General features: G+C 30.7%; 2 protein-coding genes across 2 annotated transcripts; one reads left to right on the plus strand and one right to left on the minus strand.

Annotated features, from left to right (window-relative positions):
* Positions 1-751: 751 nt before the first annotated feature.
* LOC108325094 (urease accessory protein D) lies at positions 752-5,751 on the minus strand. The gene is made up of 9 exons (XM_017558099.2): positions 5,615-5,751; positions 5,351-5,514; positions 4,596-4,661; positions 4,423-4,497; positions 3,946-3,990; positions 3,382-3,615; positions 1,526-1,608; positions 1,271-1,442; positions 752-1,072 (listed from the first exon to the last, which is right to left on the minus strand). The coding sequence occupies exons 2-9, from the start codon at positions 5,474-5,476 to the stop codon at positions 947-949; spliced, it is 927 nt and encodes a 308-aa protein (XP_017413588.1). The 5' UTR covers positions 5,477-5,514; positions 5,615-5,751; the 3' UTR covers positions 752-946.
* Positions 5,752-11,557: 5,806 nt separating this feature from the next.
* On the plus strand, positions 11,558-13,462 carry LOC108325463 (protein trichome birefringence-like 36). Its single transcript, XM_017558540.2, has 5 exons — positions 11,558-12,027; positions 12,179-12,350; positions 12,423-12,604; positions 12,773-12,931; positions 12,996-13,462. The coding sequence occupies exons 1-5, from the start codon at positions 11,699-11,701 to the stop codon at positions 13,294-13,296; spliced, it is 1,143 nt and encodes a 380-aa protein (XP_017414029.1). The 5' UTR covers positions 11,558-11,698; the 3' UTR covers positions 13,297-13,462.
* Positions 13,463-22,725: the final 9,263 nt, after the last annotated feature.

The following is a 22,725-nucleotide window of genomic DNA, read 5'->3' on the forward strand; positions in this document are numbered from 1 at the left end:
AAAATGAAAACTCATTATGAAATCATTTATTTAAAAAATTGTTTAACGATGAGTGTTTCTGATTTTTTTCAGACCAATTACCATTTTCTTTGGATGTCATTATGCGTGTGAAAATTAGATAAGACAAAATTTATAAAATGAAAACTCATTATAAAATCATTTTTTGTAAGAAATTGTTTAAGGAGTGTTTTTTATATTTTTCAGACCAATTACCAATTCCTTCATATGTCATTATGTTTGTGAAAATTAGATAAAATTAGATAAGACAAAAATTATAAAATGAAAACTCATTATAAAATCATTTTTTATAAGAAATTGTTTAACAAGTGTTTCTGATTATTTTTTTTCAGTTGAGGTTACGAGAGAAAAATATTGAAATGAAAGAGATGAAAGAAAAAGAGTTAAGAAGAATGAAAAAGTGAACAAGGATTTAGGTGGTTTCTTTTTTTTAGTTTTGAGAATAAAAATTATTAAAATACCCTTAACTTTAAAACTTAGAATCCATGATATATAAAGATATTTTTGTCTACTAAAATCCGGTACACAATATTAAAATGTATCAAATAGCCGTACCGCGTTAGTCACTCATATATATATTTATATATATATGATTGATCACCGAAAGGTGATTTGGCTGGACTTCCCTCTTTCAATCTCCAGCGAAAGTCATTTGTCCATTTGCTTTTATTTATTTATTTATTTTAATATATATATATATATATATATATATATATATATATATATAAATACATTTTGTAGAAAAAGTACTACTATTTATTAAGGTGAATACATGTGGTCTTACAGGGAGTAACAGAAACTTTCCAGCATTTCATGACATGAAGGCAAGAGAAGTTTGATCCTCGCATGAAACTAAAACTCTGTTTCCTTAATACATGAATGAAAGAAATATTATACTAATATAAATTATTACATGTAAATGAATCTTTCATATAACACTTGTTTTGTATGGTGGAACACCTATCATTGGCTCCATAGGAGCCAGCTGAAGTCGTAGAAACTTGTATACTGATTCAGTTGTCTCAGCGGCCACTCGAACAACAAGACCAGTTTTCTGCACACAAATGAAGTTTCAGCCAGCAACATGTTATTATGTGAAACTCATGAAATTTATCAAATAATAAAAGTGTTTGAAACTTGACTCCTCTATGTCGAGACAAAAGAAGCCAATCCTAATGAATCACAAAGTTAACATTTTACAATTTTAGATAAATAATCAGTGTTTGTTGAATGTGAAATAATATAAACAAACCTTAGGACCAAATGAACTGCAGGAAGCTATGAAGCTTGGTTTCGTAAGGAAATGATCAGCCTTTTCTCTTTGGTGATGGTGACTCAAAGATGTAGAAGGATGCAGTAATTGCTCAGACATAATCTTTTTCACGTTATCTTGCACAAGATTCTGAATATACTGCATTTTTGGCCTAAAAAGTCACGTAGTACATGAATAATGAATTCATGATACAATAAGTATTAGTCCAAAGATAAGACAAAATAAACCACTCACCCCAAGAGTAAAATCATTGCAATTACTTGGTAATTGTGCATGTGCTCTTGTAAGTGTCCATTGTTTTCTTTCTCTAATAACATCTGTTAGTAACACGAAGCCATTTGAGAACAATACAGGAGGAAAGGACATTAATCTCAAAATAGAGGGTAGTCCAACACACAAGAAATTTTTATGCTCAAATTTTAGTACCAAACAAGATGCATTGTCATTTCAGAAAGCTGATAAGCACAACATCAGAGGACAGAAAAATGCAAAAGGAACATATTCTGCTGAATTCGGATATTCTCATTTTGGCTCTGAACATGATAATGTTAAAGTTTCACACGGTTTAAGAACAACTCTTAAAATGAGAAGAAAGAATTATAACTATTAGAGAAGATTAAAATTAATAAAAGGCTGAAATCACAACACAATTATATTAAGTCACGTGTTTCTCTACATTCCATCTTTCTCTCCTTTATCACAATTATACACATTCTCGTACTTGTTCTTACAATGTAAAATCAGTGATTCAATTCTCATTCTTCTCATATTCAATTTTGAACATCATTGCCTTGCACATTGCAAAATTTTGTTGGAACAGACTTTCAAAAATGAGTAAAATAGATAAAAAGGAAGAATAAAAGAAGAATACAAATTAAATCATTAATGTTAGGCAAAAATAAATAAATTGAGATGAAAAGGAGATAAAAAAACAAGGGAACCCAACATAATTGTATACGATGTCCATTTCAAACATCCCCCGATATATGTATTGTGTGTGTCTCTCTATATATGAGGAGAGCTAAAAACATCCTATAACTTTTACTAAATATTTAAATAGTTCAATATCTCTCAATTCCATGATTTTTTTTTTTAAATACGAATGTTCCATTCACATAAACCACATACACAATTTTATATTAATCAAAATTATTTGATACTAACATGTGGGAGATATAAGGTTGGTTTGAAGGGCTTGGAAGGGAGAATGGGAGAAGTTGTGTGTTCAACTCTCTCCACTAGCAAAAACTAATAACTAACATTTGTCGGTAAAAAAAAGATCAAAATTGACATAATATATTAAGATATAAATCATTGAACACCTTGCTAATTTTGTTAAATTCTAACAAAATTTGACATGGATAATTGATAGAACTAGGATCAGATCTAGAATAGTAACCAAATAAACAAGAATGTCTCCATTGATCTTAAGAAATCCTCAAACAGAAACACTTCATAATTGAATTAGTCCTAGGTATTTTGAGGAACCTTAACCCTCCCACATAAATTATACAAATTTTTCCTACCAGCTTCTAACAAACTAACTGACAACTGTCCCAATTAACTATCACACGTTATAATATTTCTTTATTCTTTCTCTTATACACATATTTAATAGAAGGTTGTCTTCTTCTATCAATACCACCCTAAGGGGGACCTTGCCCTCGAGGTGGAATTCAGAGAGAACACGTGTTGAATCCGTAACGGCTCGGACAAATCTAGTACAACCAATACTGGCAATGAGGTCATGGCAGGTTTTAACTTCTCAAATGCCACTTGAACAACAACACTCAATTCAGAAACATATTTCTTTAGTAAGGTAGTCAATGGTTGTCCTCAAGGTGAAAATACTTAAGAAAATGTCCAAGAACGAATTATTATTTGAAATTAATAACTATACCAAGGGAGAAAAGCCCCTTTTGCAACTGAATGATCAGATATTTACAAATTCATCTATATTTCCCTCCACTTAACCCTCTATCTTATATATGTAACCACACTACACAACCCTCTTTAATAGTATATGCATTTAATTGTCTAACAAACTATACATATTATAAGCATAACAAGAACAGCAGTAAGACAATTACCGTATCCAGAAATAATGGTTGACCATCTTCTAAGAAAATGTTATTGGTGCTTTTATATAGATCAAAATCCCATTTCTCACCACTTTCGTGGCGCCCACTTGTAATCCAATCAACCATGACCAAATTTGAGTCTGAAGAAACATTGAAGACTTGTTTCTGATAGTATCTTGCAGTGGAAAAGCATGTCACTGGGTCTGGAATGATGGCTAAAAGTGCATTGCTTCCAACTCTAGCCTACTACACAATGATTCAAAAGTTGTCAGTTGTCCCATGAGACCAATAAACTCGCCAATAGTCAAATCTTAACCACGAAAAAATCAAGTTCGTCAAGGCATTTCTGTTGGAAAGTAGAAGTGTGTTATGCCGTAAAAATGTACATTTATTAGACTCCTACTACAAGTATAACACTCTTGTCATGGTCATAAATCTTGTTATTGACATCAGAAATTGTATAGTGAAAAACAATCAATCCTAATCCTTTGTCCCCATCATGCAATATGACTGCTCTAACACAATAATGATGAGCATAAAGGCAAAACAGCAAAAGAAATACTCTATTTTTACCTCTAGTATTTGCTGGGAACACTTAGATCCCACGGATTTGTAGACCTAAATAAGGAGAACAAAATTATCAATAACAATAATATAAACATAAGCCAAGTCAAAAGATCAGAATTCACTCTAACAAAAAGCAACAAACTTAAGAGATAATATACCATGATTGTTATAATTATAGAAATAAGGAGCTAATCTTATATAATCAGGAATGTTTTATTTATTCCCATATCATATTGTATTAGAAGATATCAAATCTACACTATTTATTGTAGTGATCCCTTTTTCTCAATATAAACAAAGACTCGTGCTGTCTCAGAAACACACGGTTTTAGCACAATGTTTCTCTCTTTTGTAGAGTTTAACAATGATAGGACGTAAGCACCCCGGCCAAAAGTCAGCTCAAACAGAGGGAAACCCAAGCTTGGGGGATGAAAATAAAGAAAGAAAAAAAAATCTATAAGAGAAAACAAGAAATTAGTCAACCTTGGTGGAACCTTGGGTTGTTAACACCATGGTACAAGAATCTCCCACACAAAACTTGCATGAAATGTGATCACCCTACACCTCACAAGGTAAGCACAAATCCATCAGCAAATGCAAATAAAAGCATAATACCAAGACAATGAAAGGGGGTTATGAAAAAAATACAAACTTACAGATACAATTCCTCCCCCATAATTGAGAGCATAAACCCATACAGCGTCAGTTTTGGAAGAACCCACCTAAGCAATCAGCGAAAGAAACAATTTTAGCATTCCAAGCTAAGATTTTTGAAGGGGGAAAAGTATTTGTTTAGTTCTTATACTTCCAAACTTTCAACTAAACTAGGTCAAAGCCCCTACACTTCCTTATTGTTCAATTTACTTCCCTAACTTTAAGAAAGTGTAGATTTAATTTCTTTTAACTTGAAAAAAACATTAATGTAATGTATTTTAAACTTAAGAGGTATAAATTATATAAATTTGAAACAAACATAAAGAACGTTTCATACCATAAACATGTAAACCTGTGCAGCTTAATAGAAACATGACTGAGAGTATAAGAAGAATTTAATTTAGATTTAGTATTGAAATATACAAGTATTACGCTGTCAACAAATCAAAAAATATATTTTTAAAGTAACCAGTACAAAACAAATTCAAAAACTTTCAGCTATACAATAATATAAAAGAGTTACTTATAATGCTCCTGCAAAAAAAGTTACACTGACAAATAATAATCAGATATCATCCTTGAATCAACTCTAAATAAGAATCCAACGATCATATTCTGTTATATATATTTGCATAATGAACCAACTAAAAGTGAAATAAATTTTAAAATAGCAACATAATTAGATGACAGTTTATAGTATATTTTAATATAAATAGACCTTTTTTGAACCAAAGACTGATGAAATTAAAGAGAAAACCTTTTTGGGTATGAAGAACTTGAGGGGATATCTTGAGAAACAGGTTGTGGCAGATGATCTGCCTTCCACTTTTTCAACCACCACTGAACCCATTTCCGCTTCTGTGCTTCCTTCATCATTTCTCATCGTTCTGCACCGACCCTGAATAGATTCCAGTGCCTTGGCTGGATTCAAATGGAAAAAAATAATGTATTTAATCTTCTCCTTCACATGATTGGATTGAGATTTTAAAAACACAGAGAAACAGTAAGAAAGATGCTTTACATTTTTATTCAATCAAATTCAAAGTTATGAAGAAAGATTGAAACTTGATTTGGTTGAAGGAGTGAGAAACAGAGTCGCAGTGCAGGCCGAGGTATATATTGGACACGCAATTTCGAAATTTTTAGGGTGGAGTAAAAGCTACTTAAATAATTTTAAATTGTTAAACAGTGTATTAAGTAGTTCTTAAATATTACAAATATAATTTACATTTTATAAAAATACATCAATTTAAGAATTAGATTGTTAATTATCAAAAAAATCAAAATTACTTAAATAATATTGTTATTAAAATTGCCATTTAGAGTTAATCGAAATGTTAAACTTGTTTAATATCTGGTAACTATTCTTTGTGGATCTTAAATATTTTCTTTTCTGCTGGATATGTCCAGAACTTTGTACTTCTTGTTCTCATCATAACTTAAACTTATCAACTTGTTTTTATAAGTATTATTTAAAGTTAGTCTGATTTATATGGAATTTCTTCCCACCGATTAGATATTGAATAATACATGATTTTTTAAATTGATATGAAAATCAGATGGGAATTTTCATTCTGATACTTGTTTCAATAATTTTTCAATCATCGTATATATTTTTATTTTAAATTATTAAAACATTTTTAATTTATTACGCAATTTTAGAAATTTTATGGACTTTTTTAATCTTTAATTTTGTAACTTATTTTTAAAACATATATTTGATATTTTTATTTATTTTTTCTATAATTATTTGAATTCATTCAATTGTTATTTTGTATTTTTAATTGATTTTTGCATAATTATAGTATTTTCTTAATAGTTGAAGCTACAGAAAAAAAAAAACAATAAACAGATAAATACGACTGTGGATATGGATCTGGATATATATTGAGTAAAAGTTTCATATATGTTGAATATAAAAATGATGATAAATCTTACTACGAAAATGAGATGAAACAGTCACACTCCCATTTTATCATTTTGCTATCCGGATTCATATAATAGTGTGTCAGATGTAAGATATGTTAAAGCATGGTTTGTTTATTAAATGTGTGGAATTTCTTTTTAAATTTATTAAAATAGAAATCTTTTTAAAAAATTACATAAACATGTAAGTTGTGTTTTCAAAGACCAAGTTGTATTTTATGCTATCAATTCATTACTTTTATTTATTTTGTTATTTAATAAATAGTCGGTTGAATACATTTTTAGTATAAGAAGAAAAAATCAATTTTAATACAGAAATTTAATTATGTTAAGTATGTTTTAACCCTATTAATAATTAATGCATTTGAGCACACGTTTAGTCTTTAGAAATTGTGAATGTGACGTATGTTGAGAAAAATTAAAGTTAATATGTAATTAAATTTAAATGAAACTTTACTTTTTTAATACCCTCAGTGCTTCCTCCAATTACCTTTAACTGTTAACATAGTTGAAACAAATTTAAAAAAATAAAAAATTTTGTATTATGAATGCAATTATGTTTTCTATTATATTCAAAAAAATATATTAATACTTATATACTAAACCGACTATTTATATATTTTTTTATTATTAAATGACTAAGCTTTTTCCAATTTTTTTACAATTAAAATTTATTTTTAATTTCAGACAAACATGTTTTGTTTTTTTAATTTAAAAGCGTGTTAATTATTTAATTAATAAATTAAAATTTAAATATTAAAAAAGGTCATATTTTTCAAAAGATTTATATATGTATATAATAAGAATCACATATAAATTTTAATAAAAAATTATAAAAAAAAATATAGAAAAAGGTAAAAAAATATAACTTCCAATTAAATAGTCTAAAATACTATTCAAGAATTATCACAAGTCTAGAATAGTTAACAAGATAGGACATATTAAATATAAATATAGTTATCTAAACATAACTATAAATTAAACTTTATATACAAAATCATAATCTAAAACTATGTACAAAAGATCCTCAAATAGAACCAAAGAAAAAAAAGATATACGTACTATAATATCTACACATCAGCAGTATCTCCACCACCAAAGGCTTGTTCAAGAGACACGTCATCACCCTCTGCTCACACCCACTAAATATCATCGCCAAGAAAACAAAGCACAAGAACACTCAAACAAGACACAAATAAGCATGGTAAATTAGTGATACAAACTAATCATAATATATATTAACATTTCACACATGAGTCATATTTCACATAAAGCAAACCAAACATCTTAATCATGCCAAAGACTTAGATTGGATTATCCGGATTTAGTATGAATGCAAAGCTATGGCGGGTCATGCACTTGTGGTGACTTCTACTACTTTGTAAGGCCATTACCAATGGGTTTCACCTACCACACTCACAAGGTTAGTCTGTACCGCGTCTTAGGTCACATTAGAAGCACTTACATGAAGACATTTAGCTACTCTCACCATATGATCACTCATTTCTAATTGAGAATGAATGATCATTAGAATGTCAGAATAACCTCCAAGACTAGGGATGACAACAAGTCAGGTTGGGTACGGATGATGCCTATTCGTAACCCAACCCAAAAATGAAAACTCCACCCACAACTTGCGTGGATATTCGTAAATATTAAAAAATATATATTTTATACATTTTAAAAATAAAATTGCAAAAACATATACAAAATTTAATATAAATGAAATAAAATATAAACTAAAATTTAATTTTAATTAAATTTAATGTTAAAAAATATAAATTAATTTTATTGTAAATTTAATTTAATTAAAAAAAATATAAGTTCAATTATTATTTTTATATTTTGTGGGTAACAGGTACCTGCAGGTCGGACAGTATAATACCCGCATTCGATCCGTTTATAAGCGGATATTAAAATATCTGCTACTCGCAACCCGTAAGTAGTAAATATTATCAAGTATCAACTATCTATCGCGAATTTTATCCGCGGATTTTTTTGTCATCCCTAACCAAGACTTGAGCTCTCTACATTCATACCAACAACACTTTGATACAACTAATAAGAATTTTCCTTAGAACTCTTACACAACTCATTCCATTCAGTCATATGTTTCAAACTATACCATAGATCATACAATACACTATTATACCATTTAAAACTATGCACATAGAATAAAGGGAATTATAACACCCAAACCTATCCAATTTTAAGCTACATAATTCTGCAGCATTCAAACCACATAATTAGCACCCCTAAACTCCGCATGACCTATCCTATGCAATTTTACCAACTTTTACCCCTTATATATGAGATTTTAAGCTACTATGGACATAACCAAATGTATATAAATCAACCTAAACTAGTTTTAAACTATTTTACCACAAGATTCCAATCCAAAACTAACTAAAATCTCATTTTAAAGTCCAAAATTAAACTCCACAAGTTATAGCTCATATTTGAGCAACATAGAGACTCTAACAAGTCAGAAATGACTTAACAACACACTTCAAACCTACCATTTTGACACAAAACCTATAATTCAAAATCTCATTAGTCCAAACCCCCAAAATGAACTCAAAAACCAACCAAGACTCCACCAAAGCACTACTACCTCTTTCTAGAACAGATTTTAACCAATTCACAACTCTAACAAATCTCAAATCACATCTAAAGAGACTCTAAGACTTAACTTCCTCTTTTTAACCCTTAACTTACTCTTTTTAACCCTTAACTTAAAACTCACATACCAAAACCCCCTATTTTGACCAAAAACACTTACAACTCAACTTAGTTCAATTCTCTTCCACATTTAACCAAATTCAACACCACCAAACATCTTAACAACACAATTCATCATACAATTGGAGTTTAACACCAAGTCATTCAACATCAACACTCATCATGTGATCAAATTCACCTACTCATTAACAATTCACATTAACTAACATTTCAAGCATAGACATTCAATATCTACAAATTACACACCTTAAATACTATCAATTCCTACTTTATAAATTAACATAAAACAAGAACTAGTTTCCCTTACCTCAAAGAGAACTATCACAACTCTAAGAATGCACAACAGTTGCTTCAAGTACAAGGAACTCTAGAAACGTCTACAAATCACCAAGTTGTGATACGAGTGAGTTCTTAGGACTTCAGATTAACAAAGAACAAGAAAAGAATACAAAAAGACACATGCGAAGGGGTTGTTATGCATGATCATAGACTGAGAATTAAAGGAAAAAAGGATAGAAACTTACTCTAAATCAGAAACTAATCAGTAGAGAATGAAGATTGTGTTGTCGTGATCTCCTAGACACTTCTTGATCGTCAAACAAATGCTTGAAGAATTAGAAATATTAGAGAGAAGATAACGAGAACTCTGAGAAAGAATTCTAAAGATATTATTAGTGTTTTAAATAATGAGACGAATTTAAAAAATTATATTCATATTATTAAATTATTTTAACTTTAAAATACTCAGTTTCATTGTTTTAAAATATTTATCAATTCTAATACTCTATTTTTTAAATTCTTAAAAAAAATAAAAAAGTTTTGAAAAGTAAAAAAATTTAAACATTTTTTTTAATTTAATAATCAAATTATTAAAAAGTAACTCAAAATAAATATGTTCACAAAAATTAGAAAAAAAAAATCATTAACCAAATCACTGTAAGAACATTTTAAAATAAAATAATATGTTTATATAAAAGTTTTGAAACATAAAAGTTAAAAAGAAGTAAAGAAGAAGTTGTATTAAGTATGTATGAATTAGTAATTTGGTTCAGGCTTATCTTTCATTTCATTTTCGTATATTTTTTAGTCAATTGAATCATTGCTTAAACTATAGAAAGTGTCATTCAAAATTTAAAAGAAGTTATGTGTCAAAATCTGAAATGTGTCAGATTAAATCAGGATCTCGTGAAGATAAATTTTTTAATATTTTATACATTTTAAGTAGTATTAATGTCAATTTAACATTAAAAATTTAAATTAGATTTGTTTAAATATATTAAAACTCAATTAAATGAAAAATGAAGTAAATCATATAACTAAATGTAAAATCAAATTACCAAGCCAAAATTAATTTATAATTTTGTTTTCTAAAATCACCTTAAATCAATTCCTTACAATACTATTTAACTAATAGCATTAGTTTCAACTTTTTTTTTATTGAATAAAATTGAGTTCTTTTTATATTAATTTTATAACAAAAAAGTTCAATTGAAAATAGTGTCAATATATTTAATGGATTGAGTCTAACGAAAGCTAAACTTTTTAAGTTCGAGAAAATAGCAAAATAACACATTAAAGAAAATACTATATCTATTAATTTTCTTAACCCCCACTTCCCTTGGTCACCTTAAAGATTTTTTGTTATTTACTTGTTCAACTTCAATACAAGAACCATTCGCTTCTCCATATCAAACATAAGTTTTGGTTAGACACATAAAACACCAAAACAGATATGCTAATTCAACAAAAAGGAACAAAACTTAAAATGCATAGGACAAAACAAACAAATTGCTAGTAATAACATTATTTATTCTAGAAAAAAATATATTTTAATAAAGATTTCTTTACAATATTTTAACACAACATACATATACTTTTTTATTAATTTATTATTTATTTATTATTGTATGACCTGTTTTAAATCCAATTAAATAATAACATGTGTGTATCAGAATACTGTAAAAAAAATATGTGTTATTGGCTTCCTACTAAAGGAAAAGGGAAAAAAAGAAGACCATTAATCACTGCAGTCACTTAAATGTCACTGACAATAACAAATGCACATGCCCACCTGTCTCAACCAAACCAAACACAAGTAGTTATTCAATTCCAAAGATCATTTCACTCATTAAAGAAGAAAAAAAAGTAACCATAGCAATATAGGTGAAAGAAAAAAGAAAAAAAAAAGATAAACTTTCTTCATATATTATTAAAGTATAAGCATACAAATTTCTTTCTATGCTAAGAAACTAAAAAACTTAATTTTAAACAATTTTTTCTCACAAAAAGAGACTCATTTTCTCTTGTAATTAGTACTGCACTTCTCTATGGTCCACACCTTCAAATCACCGCAAGTCATGCCATGATCAAACACTTTAGCTCCTTACAATCTACATAACTCTATGCTCTCTATGCTCTCTCACAGCTTTGTTCTTCCATGGCAGCACCAATGATCCACTTGTTTTCCTCTTTGTTATTGTGCAGCACTTTTCTGTGCTTCCTCCACTGCACATTGTCCCTGCTGGACCCGGAGGATGAGGCTGGGATTCTGGTTCAACCTGATGATGTTAAGATGGTCCAAAGCAGCAGAGATTCTAGGAAGATATGTGACTTTTCTGTTGGAAAATGGGTTTATGATGACTCTTACCCTCTCTATGACTCTAATTGTCCATATCTAAGCTCTGTAGTTACGTGTCAAAAGAATGGTAGGCCAGATTCTGATTATCAGAAGTGGAAGTGGAAGCCAACTAGTTGTACCTTGCCAAGGTATATATATATGGTTTTTGTTGATGTTTTTGGTGTGAAAAGGCTTCAAATTTTGGTTTTAGATTCTATCTGTTAAAAACTAAGGCTAGTTTTTAGAAGAAAATGAACATACAGATATATCCAAAATCTAACTTCTTGATGACATGTGCAGATTTGATGCACTGAGGTTTCTTGGAAGAATGAGAAGAAAGAGAATAATGCTGGTGGGTGATTCGATGATGAGAAATCAGTGGGAATCTCTAGTTTGCTTAGTGCAAGGAGTTATTCCAATTGGTCGAAAAAGGGTGACTTACAATGGACCTGCAATGGCTTTCCATGCCATGGTGAGATATTTATCATAACATGTTTTCTTTTGCTTTTGTGAAAATTATTGACCATGTAGTCTTCACCTGAAGGATTTTGAGACTTCGATTGAGTTTTTCTGGGCACCCCTTTTGGTAGAACTGAAGAAAGGTTCAGAAAATAAGAGAGTTGTACATTTGGATTTGATTGAAGAAAATGCAAGGTATTGGAGAGGGGTTGATATCCTTGTATTTGACTCAGCCCACTGGTGGACTCACTCTGATCAAACCAGCTCGTAAGAATTCTCTCAAATCAAGCTTAATTTCAGTGTAAATGTTACTATGCTAGTGATGCATTTCTCTCCAACTCAAGAAAATCAAGAACAGAAATTGAAATTAGTTTATGTGTAACTGATGCTCTTTTTCCTTAAGATATGTGATTAAGTTGTATCATGATAAACCAGATGGGATTACTACATGGAGGGAAATAATCTCATAAGAAACATGAGTGCTATGGTTGCGTATCAAAGAGGACTCAGCACATGGGCAAGATGGGTGGATCAAAATCTAGACCCTCTGAGAACAAAAGTCATTTTTAGAAGCATGTCATCTAGGCATAACAGGTACTGTCTGTTTCTATTTGTCTTTTTGTTACATATATTGATTCAATTGTCTTTTTGTATGCAGAGAAAATGGTTGGAAATGCCACAATGAGAAGCAGCCTCTTCCATTTTTCAGTCACCTACACGTTCCTGAACCTCTGGTGGTGCTAGAAGGAGTGGTGAAGAGAATGAGGTTTCCAGTGTATGTGGAAGATATCACAAGAATGACAGAACTACGCAGAGACGGGCACCCTTCAGTGTATATGAGAGTAATAGGAGAAGATGAGAGGCAGAAACAAGGAAAAGGTCTTTCTTCTGATTGCAGCCATTGGTGTCTTCCTGGGGTGCCTGATATTTGGAATGAGATGCTCAGTGCATTGCTTTGACTATAGCAATGGACAGTGTGTATAACAACTCATACACATCGTCTAGAGCCTTTCATTTACTGTTGCTTGTTGCTGTTCTATTTATCAATATGTGTCATTTGATGGGAAAATCTTTTTTATTTTAATTTTTACTTGAAAGAATGATTGACGAACTATAGTTGATTAATTGAAAATTTCTAATCCAACCAACCAAAATTCTGTCCTTGCTATTTATGTCTCCATTTTTTCAATAAACTTCTTTTTGTTGAAGACATCAAATATAAAAAATAAATAAATAAACTTTAATCATGGACGATGCAATACCTTATTAAGATAAATTATAAATAACTCAAATTGTTTTAAGAGACTACACTGTAAGGCTAACTTACGAAAAGATGAAATTCACATTTATGTAAAATATGTACTTAAAATAGAGAGAGAAAAAGATAAGATGTAATAAGTGGAGATTTAGTAAAAGAACTTTAGCACAGTGAAATGAATAGAATCACCTAACGGGGGAAAGAGAATAATTGAATAGAATGATGCTGTTAGATAAAAGTTATATAGCATAAATAAATCATCATAGAAGGAAAAACAAGAAGAAGAGAAAAGCACAGATACCAAAGATCCTCCATCTCCTCCTTTGCTTTCGTGATTTTTTTTAGAAACTTTTTTATTAAACAAATCTTCTTTTTAACGAGATGATAGAACCAAATCTTGAAGTGATTTACAGTATATATATATATATATATATATATATATATATATATATATATAGTAATGAAGTAGTTTAAAATTTAAATTTTAGTTAATTATGATCATAATGATGAAATATTTAATTTATGATCATTATATTTAGTTTCACTTATGTCCTTATCTTAAATGACATTCATACAGTTAAAATATCTATACGTTCTTTATTGTTTTAAAAAAAATATTTATTATTTTTAGTTTTTGAATAGATGTTAATGAGTTTTACCGTTAAATAATACTTAAAAAAAAATCCTCAAATGAATCCAATGCATTTTTATTTTCCTAAACTCATCGCAACAGAATCAAATCTTGGGAGAGATTTTTTACTTTTTTTTATTTTAAAAAAGGGAGAAAAAAAAGAAATTGAAATTGAAATTATAGAAAAGTAATCTGAAATAATTAGTTAAAAATGTTGATAATAAATTTTAATTGGTTTTAGAAAAAAATAAAAAATAATTTAAGGGTAAAAGATTTTGGTTTTGTAATAATGATTTTTGTATAATTTATTTTGTTATTATTACAATGTTTTTAGAAAAAATAATGAAAGATCAAATAAAAATGTTATCAGCTATTCGGCAATTTTTTTATAAGTTAGGTCTGATCATATCTAAAGTACTATAATATGAAGGCTGAAAACAAGTTATAAAAGTTAATTATTGATGTCTGGATGAAGTTCATAATGGCAAACTCACGCACAACCCAGTACAAAATGATGTTGACAGTGTGCAAATGGTCAACTGATTTTAAACCTCTTTATCCAAATGTTCAGCGTGAAGAACAATTTGTCAATATTGAATATTTTGTCCATAAATACTTACATAATACATAAAAAAATATAAAAAGACTTCACTTCAAATATAAAAAAATATATAACTATTCTAACATTTTAGTAATATAAAACTATCAAAATAAAATATTATATAAATGTTAAAAAAACAATTAGGTAAAACAAACATTTAACAAAGAAGAGATTTACTTATATAAAGATCTATTTTTGTAGATCTATCTAATTACACATTTGCTTCATTCTAACCTTTTGTTGGACAACTATACAGACTTCTTTCTAACTCACACCATTTTGGTGATTATTGCAAAAAAAGAAGATAACACACAACACACAACACAAAAGTAAGGATAAGTTAGTGATACAAAACAAATCAATATATACATTAATATTTTCCACAGGAATGATATTTATTATAAAACAATCCACACATCTTAAACATGCCAAGACCTAGACTGTACTATCCGGATTTAGTATGAATGTCAAGCTATGGCGAGTTGTGCACTTGTGATGGCCTCTACTGCTTTGCAAAGCCATTACCAACGGATTTCACCATACCACACTCACAAGGTTAATCTGTTCCACGCCTTGGATCTACTAGAAGTACCCAAGATTAAGACCTCCTACTATTCTCACCACATATGTCAATCTTCTCTACAATGAAAGACATTGTCAAGAAAATCTCCAAGACTGAGTTACCTACATCCATACTAACAATACTTGAAACTACCAATAAGAAGTTCTTCCTTGGAACTTTTTTTCACAACTTTTCATCCATTTAACCACATGTTCCAAACCATACCACACATTCCATACAATACCAAACACACTTTAAATTATCAATGTAATTATCATCATATACATAATATTGCACTACAAGAAAAATGATTATTATCTACCGATAATTATATACGGATTTTGATCCGTATGTAACATGAGTATTATATACGGATATTATATACAGATCTTAAAATTAAAATTATATACGAATTTTATATACAGATATATCCGTATATAAAATCCGTATGTATTTTTTTCGCATGGTGGCAGAAGAGTTTCCTAAGGATAATATCCGTATGTAAGTATAGAAGCAAGTGTTACCTACCGATGTTACATACGGATCTGAAAATTAATTTTATTTCAAAAAGATTGAAATTATATTTCATTCGAACCTTGTTTGGTGGAATCCTCGCTTGAGGTGTGTTCTCTCGAATCTCTCTCGATCCCTACCTCTGCATTCTCCACTAATTCTCCCAAATTTCTCTGCAACCCTAACCTTAAGTCTCCACTCTCTACGCACTGATTCTCTCAAATGTCTCTGCAACCCTAACTTCAATTCTTCACTCTCCATGCACTCTCCACTCTCCACGCATTGATTCTCTCAAATCTCTCTCGAACCCTAACTTCAACCATCCACTCTCGATGCATTGAAACTCTCATCTCTCGAACGCACTGAAACACTCAAGCTGTGTTCGTGCGAAAAACCTTTTCCCTAAATCTCCTTGTGTCTCGTTGAGGAATCTCGTTCAGCACCTTCGTTTCACCTCTGTGGTTCAGTTGTGGTCTTCGTTAGGATGATGCTAAGACCTTCATCTGGTAAGTAATCCTTTCTTTCTTAATTTTCGTAGTAATCTCTAATGCTAGTATTGCGTAAAATCGAAAAAGGGTCAACCCTAATCTGTGTTTAATTCATTCAGGTTACCCGCAATAATTCGTTAATAAGCATGAAAAGATTTTAGAATTAGGAATTTACTAGTTTTTCTCTATTACCGAGTAATATGATAAGCAATACTTTGCTTTTTTTTGGATGTTATGGGTTTGATTTTGAATTTCTTAATTTGACATCTGAGTGGGTTCAGCTTAGTTTTGTTAGATTGTAGAGATTTGATTTTGGTGAGGAGGGTTTTTCCTTTTTCAAATGAATGCATTTTTTTTCATTTACTTTCAACTGTTTGGATGCTAGACTTTTGAGTTTGACTTTCGAACTCCGAAAAAAATTATGAATTATGGGGAGCTTTGGGGAAGTTAGCGCTTGTGTTATGTTGTGGAGGTAAAGGTAGTGGACAATAGTAGTGATAAAAACTGGTTCAGAGGTTCAGTGGATATGAATATTGTTGATTGATGAAAAGAAAGAACACAATTTTTCTGGATATTGGAAGTGATGCATTTACTCTTTGCAAGCTGGAAGCACTTTAACCAGGAAAAAGGGGAGCTGTCGTGGGATTAGTGGAAGAGAAGCATTTCATTCTCCTTTCTTAGATGGATGGTGACGCTGCAGAAGGTTTTTAGTTTTCTTGTCTATGTTGAAACCGAGGAGAATTTTGAAGAACACATGGTCTTGTTCTTGTTTTTGTCTTTATGTTTGAACCAGATTTTTATTTTTATATTAGTGTTATTTATCTGTGAAGAAGTGTGCATGTTGGTAGCTTTTGTCATTTTCATTTGGTGATTAGATTGCTGCTCACGGTGATTTGTGGTTTCTTTTAGAAAAAGCTGATTTATTTGAGTTGAAAGAACTTGCACAAGGTGTCAAATTATTTTCTTTCTTTGATGAAAGAGGAGAGCACGGTCATTGAAAGTAAGTGGGGTCACGGCTTGAGTTGGTGCAGCTGCCATGTGGAGAAGAATTCATCCACTTTAGAAAGCAAAACTGGAAGGGTGGTTGGTGATTTACGTGAAGAAAAGAGAAGTGGCTTACATGATGCATATTTCTTTTATTTCTGAGTTGGTGCAGCATGGAGAGAAGAGAAGCACACTTTCATTTGTTTAGAATACTTTCAAATTTTTTATTCCAGCTTAGGAGTAGTTTTAGTTTATTTTATTTGCTGCCAATTATTTTGATTCCTTAAGTGTTCACGTTTTTTTTGCAATTGAGAAAAAAAAAAGAAGGGGTGCTAGAATGAGGAGGGCTATTGCGTTTGCCTTTAGGGAATGAGGAGCAAATAGGTGTTGCACGTAGAATAGATGGAGTAAGGGCACGGTGATTAATTGCATTTCAAGTGGAAGAATATGCCAATCAAGGGCTGCTGCCACGTTATTCATCTAGGAGCTAAAAAGGTCTTCTTTTAAATTATTTTAAATGCTTATTCTTTGGAATGGTTACGTGAATTGGTATATGATATGTCATGCATTATCTTATTTCTATGTATTGCATTTTAGTGGATTTAAGCCAATGGGAATTGAAATGCATTCTTGCTGCACATGCTATGCTTCCAACGTTGGTTTCTAGTTGAATGAAGAGCACATTTAATTTTCTTGCATTTAGTAATAGGGATGTTCTGGGAAAGGAGACATACGGTGATGGATGTTTGGGTGGTGCTGGAATATTTTTTTTATTTCATCTTCTTTAGAGGAAGTAGCTCATGCCGTTACCAACAAGGTGAAATTAAAGAATAGGATGAAATTTCAGGGATGGTTGTAAACATTTTATATCTCTATAGAAAAGAAAGCATGAAAGTGGCCAATGGCTTGAAATTGAAGCTACCGAAGTCACACCCAATCGTGTTGACACCTGTGCAGTTAATGCTTTTGGTATATATATTACACTTTTATTCCATTATTCACCATTAAAGTGACTTTGTGTAAAATATATATTGACTTTGTGACTGACATGCATTTGGTATTTGAGTTCTTTTTCCAATCCTTTTTTGCTTAACTTAGTGCCACCATTTTATAACTGCCATGATATTTGGTATTTGACTTGAAGATTTGACTTCTTTTGAGCCCTGCTTCTTCTTTTCTGTGTTGGCAGTCTATCTGTGCAGAAAGAACCGTAGGGATGCTTTTCTGTGCTGGTATTCCGAGAGTTAATGGTGATTACTAGTTAATACCCTCAATAACTACCATGGTCTAACCTTTTTGTTCAAATTTTCATACTGGATTGAACTTCATTAAACTTTTCTTTGTCATTGCAGGTTGGAAAAGCTATAACAAAAGATGATAAAGCTCAAACATAATTGTTCTGGTTGTGATTACAAGTTGCTAAATTAGTATTGAAGTCCAAAGTGTTATTACTACAGAGAGGTATATGATACTATTATACCATTCTTTTGTAATAGGTTTGGTTTCTGGAAAGTTTTCTTGGCTTATGCTCAAGAGCAATGATCTATTGCTCTGTAGGAAAACCAATAAAAGGTTTTGTGCTAGGTTTGGTTCCTCTTTTCCTTTTTCTTATCCTCTCTTCTCATTTCTTCTTCCTCGCCTAGAAGCCATCAAATCCTGGAATCCATTGTGCAATGGGACGTGAGAGGAAGCAATTATGTCTGGAGAGAAACGAAATTAGCAGAGTTAAGAAGGGAATGAGTAGGAGAAGAAGTGGGAATCACATAAAGGAAAGAGAGAAAAAGAGTCTCAAGAGCTAACGAAAATAGGAAAAGAAAACAAAGGCCAAGGTATGGGAGAGTTAAATTGATTTTGATCTTGTATCTTGTTGTTCTATGAATTGTAATGGTGTCTTTGGATTCTGGAAATTTTATAATATTGTTGATAATAACTGAAATAAGTGTATGAATGTATTTATTCTGAGAAATAGATGTGTATGGGTGTTGTTATCTTTGCTTGGGCTGCAGTTAGTGACATGTATGAGTCTGAAAAAGTAAGTATATGATGTATGCTCTGTTTTGGGAATGAAATATTAGAATGGGTTTTCTTTATGGGATGGTTATATGTCAAGAATAAAGGAGTGTATGAACGTGTATATATTTGAACTGAATTAGTTAGACTGGGGATTCCCACCAAACCGATGAGCTACGTTGATCTGGGTTGGAGTAATTGATGACTGATTTATGTAAGTATTGTGCCTTCATATTGCTATGTATACTGTCTCAAGAGTTCTGCATAAACTGTTGTTGTTTCAGAATAAAAATCTGCTAAAAAACTGTTTTGATTCAAATGCTGCAGAAAATTATTTGCTGTTTTGATAAAAATGTTGCAGGAAATTATTTGATGTTTGGATATAAAAATGCTGCAGAAATTTTTTTGTTGTGTTGATTCAAATGCTACATAAATATTTTATTGTATTAGTTGGTTAAAATCTTGTTTAATATATATTTGTATAGTGTGGATGCAGGGCATATATATTTATTGTATGGGATGTTAGTCATGATTGATATATTGTTATATATATTACATTTATTAAGTTATATATTATATAGCAAGCAAAGATAAGTTTTCGTTTCAGATTTTGGGTGTAAAATATTATAATATATATATATATATATATATATATATATATATATATATATATATATATATATATATATATATTATAGATGGTTTGTAATAAACTTTTTCCTTTGGGATTATTAGTATATTATATTAAAAGTATTAACTGGATTGCTGCAAAATTAATTATATTTGGATGTTATGTTAGATGCTTTTTGACAATTTGTTAGTTAATGTTGACTTTTATCAGCTATTGAAACTCATAACTATTAAATGCAGATGCAGAATCACCTATTTTTTTTTATAAAATCATAAATTATATACGGATTGTATATACGGATTTTCCGTATATAATTATATACGGATTTTCCGTATATAATTATATACAGATTTTCCGTATAATTATATACAGATTTTATATACGGATTTTTCCGTATGTAAATTATATACGGATATATCCGTATATAACTTATCTACGCTTGTTTTATATACGGATTTTTATCCGTATGTAATCCGTATGTAATATCATTTTATATACGGATTTTGAAGGTTATATACGGATTTTGACCGTATGTAACTGTGATTTTTCTTGTAGTGTTGTATCTAATTCATATTATAAATTAATTCATACTTCACAATAAGTAGTATATGGTATACAATATGGACTGAACGATTAACAATCAGCACAGTTCGCTCCATCCACTCAAGGCCATTTGGTCCATCCACTCAGGGCTATTCGGTCCATCCGCAACATCAACAATGTTGGGCCCTAATTGGGCCAACGTTCTAGTTATTATTGGGCCAGTAATCCAGCAGACGATAAAATAACCAAGATATCTCATTAGAGATACTGATAAGTCGTTTATGAGTAACTAACCAAATCTCTAGGTAAGTTTGATTTTATTTAATCTATGAAACACCTATAAATACAATGACAGGGCCAAAGGCCAGGTACGTTCAACTCCATGTCCACTACATTCTACTTACGTTCGATCAGAACTCAAATACTCAACTATGATAAACAGTTCATAAAATCGCTTCTAACTTGAGCATCAAAGCACCGTTTGCAGGTACCTCCCCCTCCGATCGAGAGTACAACCGAACGATCAAGAATAGAACTGAGCGGAACAGTCGACTCAAGCATTGTTAGTGGGCACTAAAACTGCTCGGTCACTCGCTATTATCGTCCGACCAAAAGTGAAAGGGTGCAGAGTAGGCGAATTAAGTGTCAGAAGGCAAGAAGATCACGTCAAAAAGGTACGTCTCTCGGTCCAACAAAATATCTACCGAAACATTTTGACGCCTACCGTGGGGCCGAGAGCAAGCTGAAGAAACCTAATGATGACCATGAGAAACACGGAGGAGCAACAAAGCTTCAGGGAGCTGATAAAAAAGATGTAGATGTAGGTGCAAGTGCAAGCACAATTGTTGGGGATGCAACGGAAGCACGAAGGTCCAACGGTCCCATCACACCAACCCGAACGGTTGGAAAAGGAGGGAACCAATATTCCAGCAAGTCGTTCAACCTACCAACCCGACAGTCTCCATTCGGCCATTCGCCCTCACAGGTATTCGGTCACTCAGCCTCACAGGTATTCGGCCACTCGGCCTTGCAGTACAGATCATAGGATCATGCACATAAATCACTTGGCCAATCGAGAGCTTACCGGCCAAGCGGTGTAAGATCCTTGAAAATATTTGTAAGTTAAAATGTAAGATCCATAAAAAAAAAAATATTTATAATTGTAAATTTTAACATTTTATTAGTAATAATAATTTTAATGGATAGAAAAATGTAAATTTTTGGATATAAAGTTATAGTAATTCTAGAGGGACAGCTTCAAATTTTTGATAACTTATTTAGGATTTTTTTTAAGAAAAGTGAATAGTGAATAGTAAATAGTAAATAGTGAATAGTGAATAGTTAGAATATATATATATATATTAAAATAAATTGTGGAAGAGAACACTCCACGTAGAATTAATCATTCAGAGATAAGAATGATGAATAAAAAATAATTTTTGAATAGTAAAAATGAATAGTAAAAGTGAATAGTAAAAATGAATAGTAAAAAATGAATAGTAAATTTTTTTGGCTATAAATAGCCAAGGGGGGAGGCTGAAAATTTGCACCAAAATTCTAGAGAAATTGTGAGATAAGAGAGTTGGAGGAAATTATAGTTAAAGAGGGGAAATTCTGGAAGTTTCCGGAGAACGGTTTGAGAAGAGGAAACTAAGTCTGGAATAGAGGTAAGGGAAGCTAACTTTGAGTATTTCTTTTTGTATTATCTTGAGTCTTGAATATGCTATAATTTTTCTTTTGTCTGATTTTAAATCTTGAATATGGAGTATTTTGTTTCTGTATGATTTTGAATTTTAAATAAGAGTATGTTTTGTGTTAATATCCAAGTGTGATAGTTGTAAAATATGATGTTGATTATGTTATGCCAATTGTATGTTATTAGTGGTTTATTTTTGTATTTTGGAAGGATTAGAAATTGTCTAACCGGCTCTGCCAGATTCAATTTCTTGTTTCCCCAAACATTTTATTGTTTTCCTTATTTATTTTTATTGTTTTTTTGGAAGGATTAGAAATTGTCTAACCGGCTCTGCCAGATTCAATTTCTTGATTCCCCAAACTTTTATTTCCTTCCGTATTTATTTTATTACATTTTTGGAAGGATTAGAAGTTGTCTAACCGGCTCTGCCAGATTCAACTTCTTGTTTCCCCAAACTATTTATTTCTTTGC

The sequence above is a fragment of the Vigna angularis genome, chromosome 3 (assembly GCF_016808095.1).
Source record: "Vigna angularis cultivar LongXiaoDou No.4 chromosome 3, ASM1680809v1, whole genome shotgun sequence".
In the NCBI taxonomy this organism is placed as follows: Eukaryota; Viridiplantae; Streptophyta; class Magnoliopsida; order Fabales; family Fabaceae; genus Vigna; species Vigna angularis.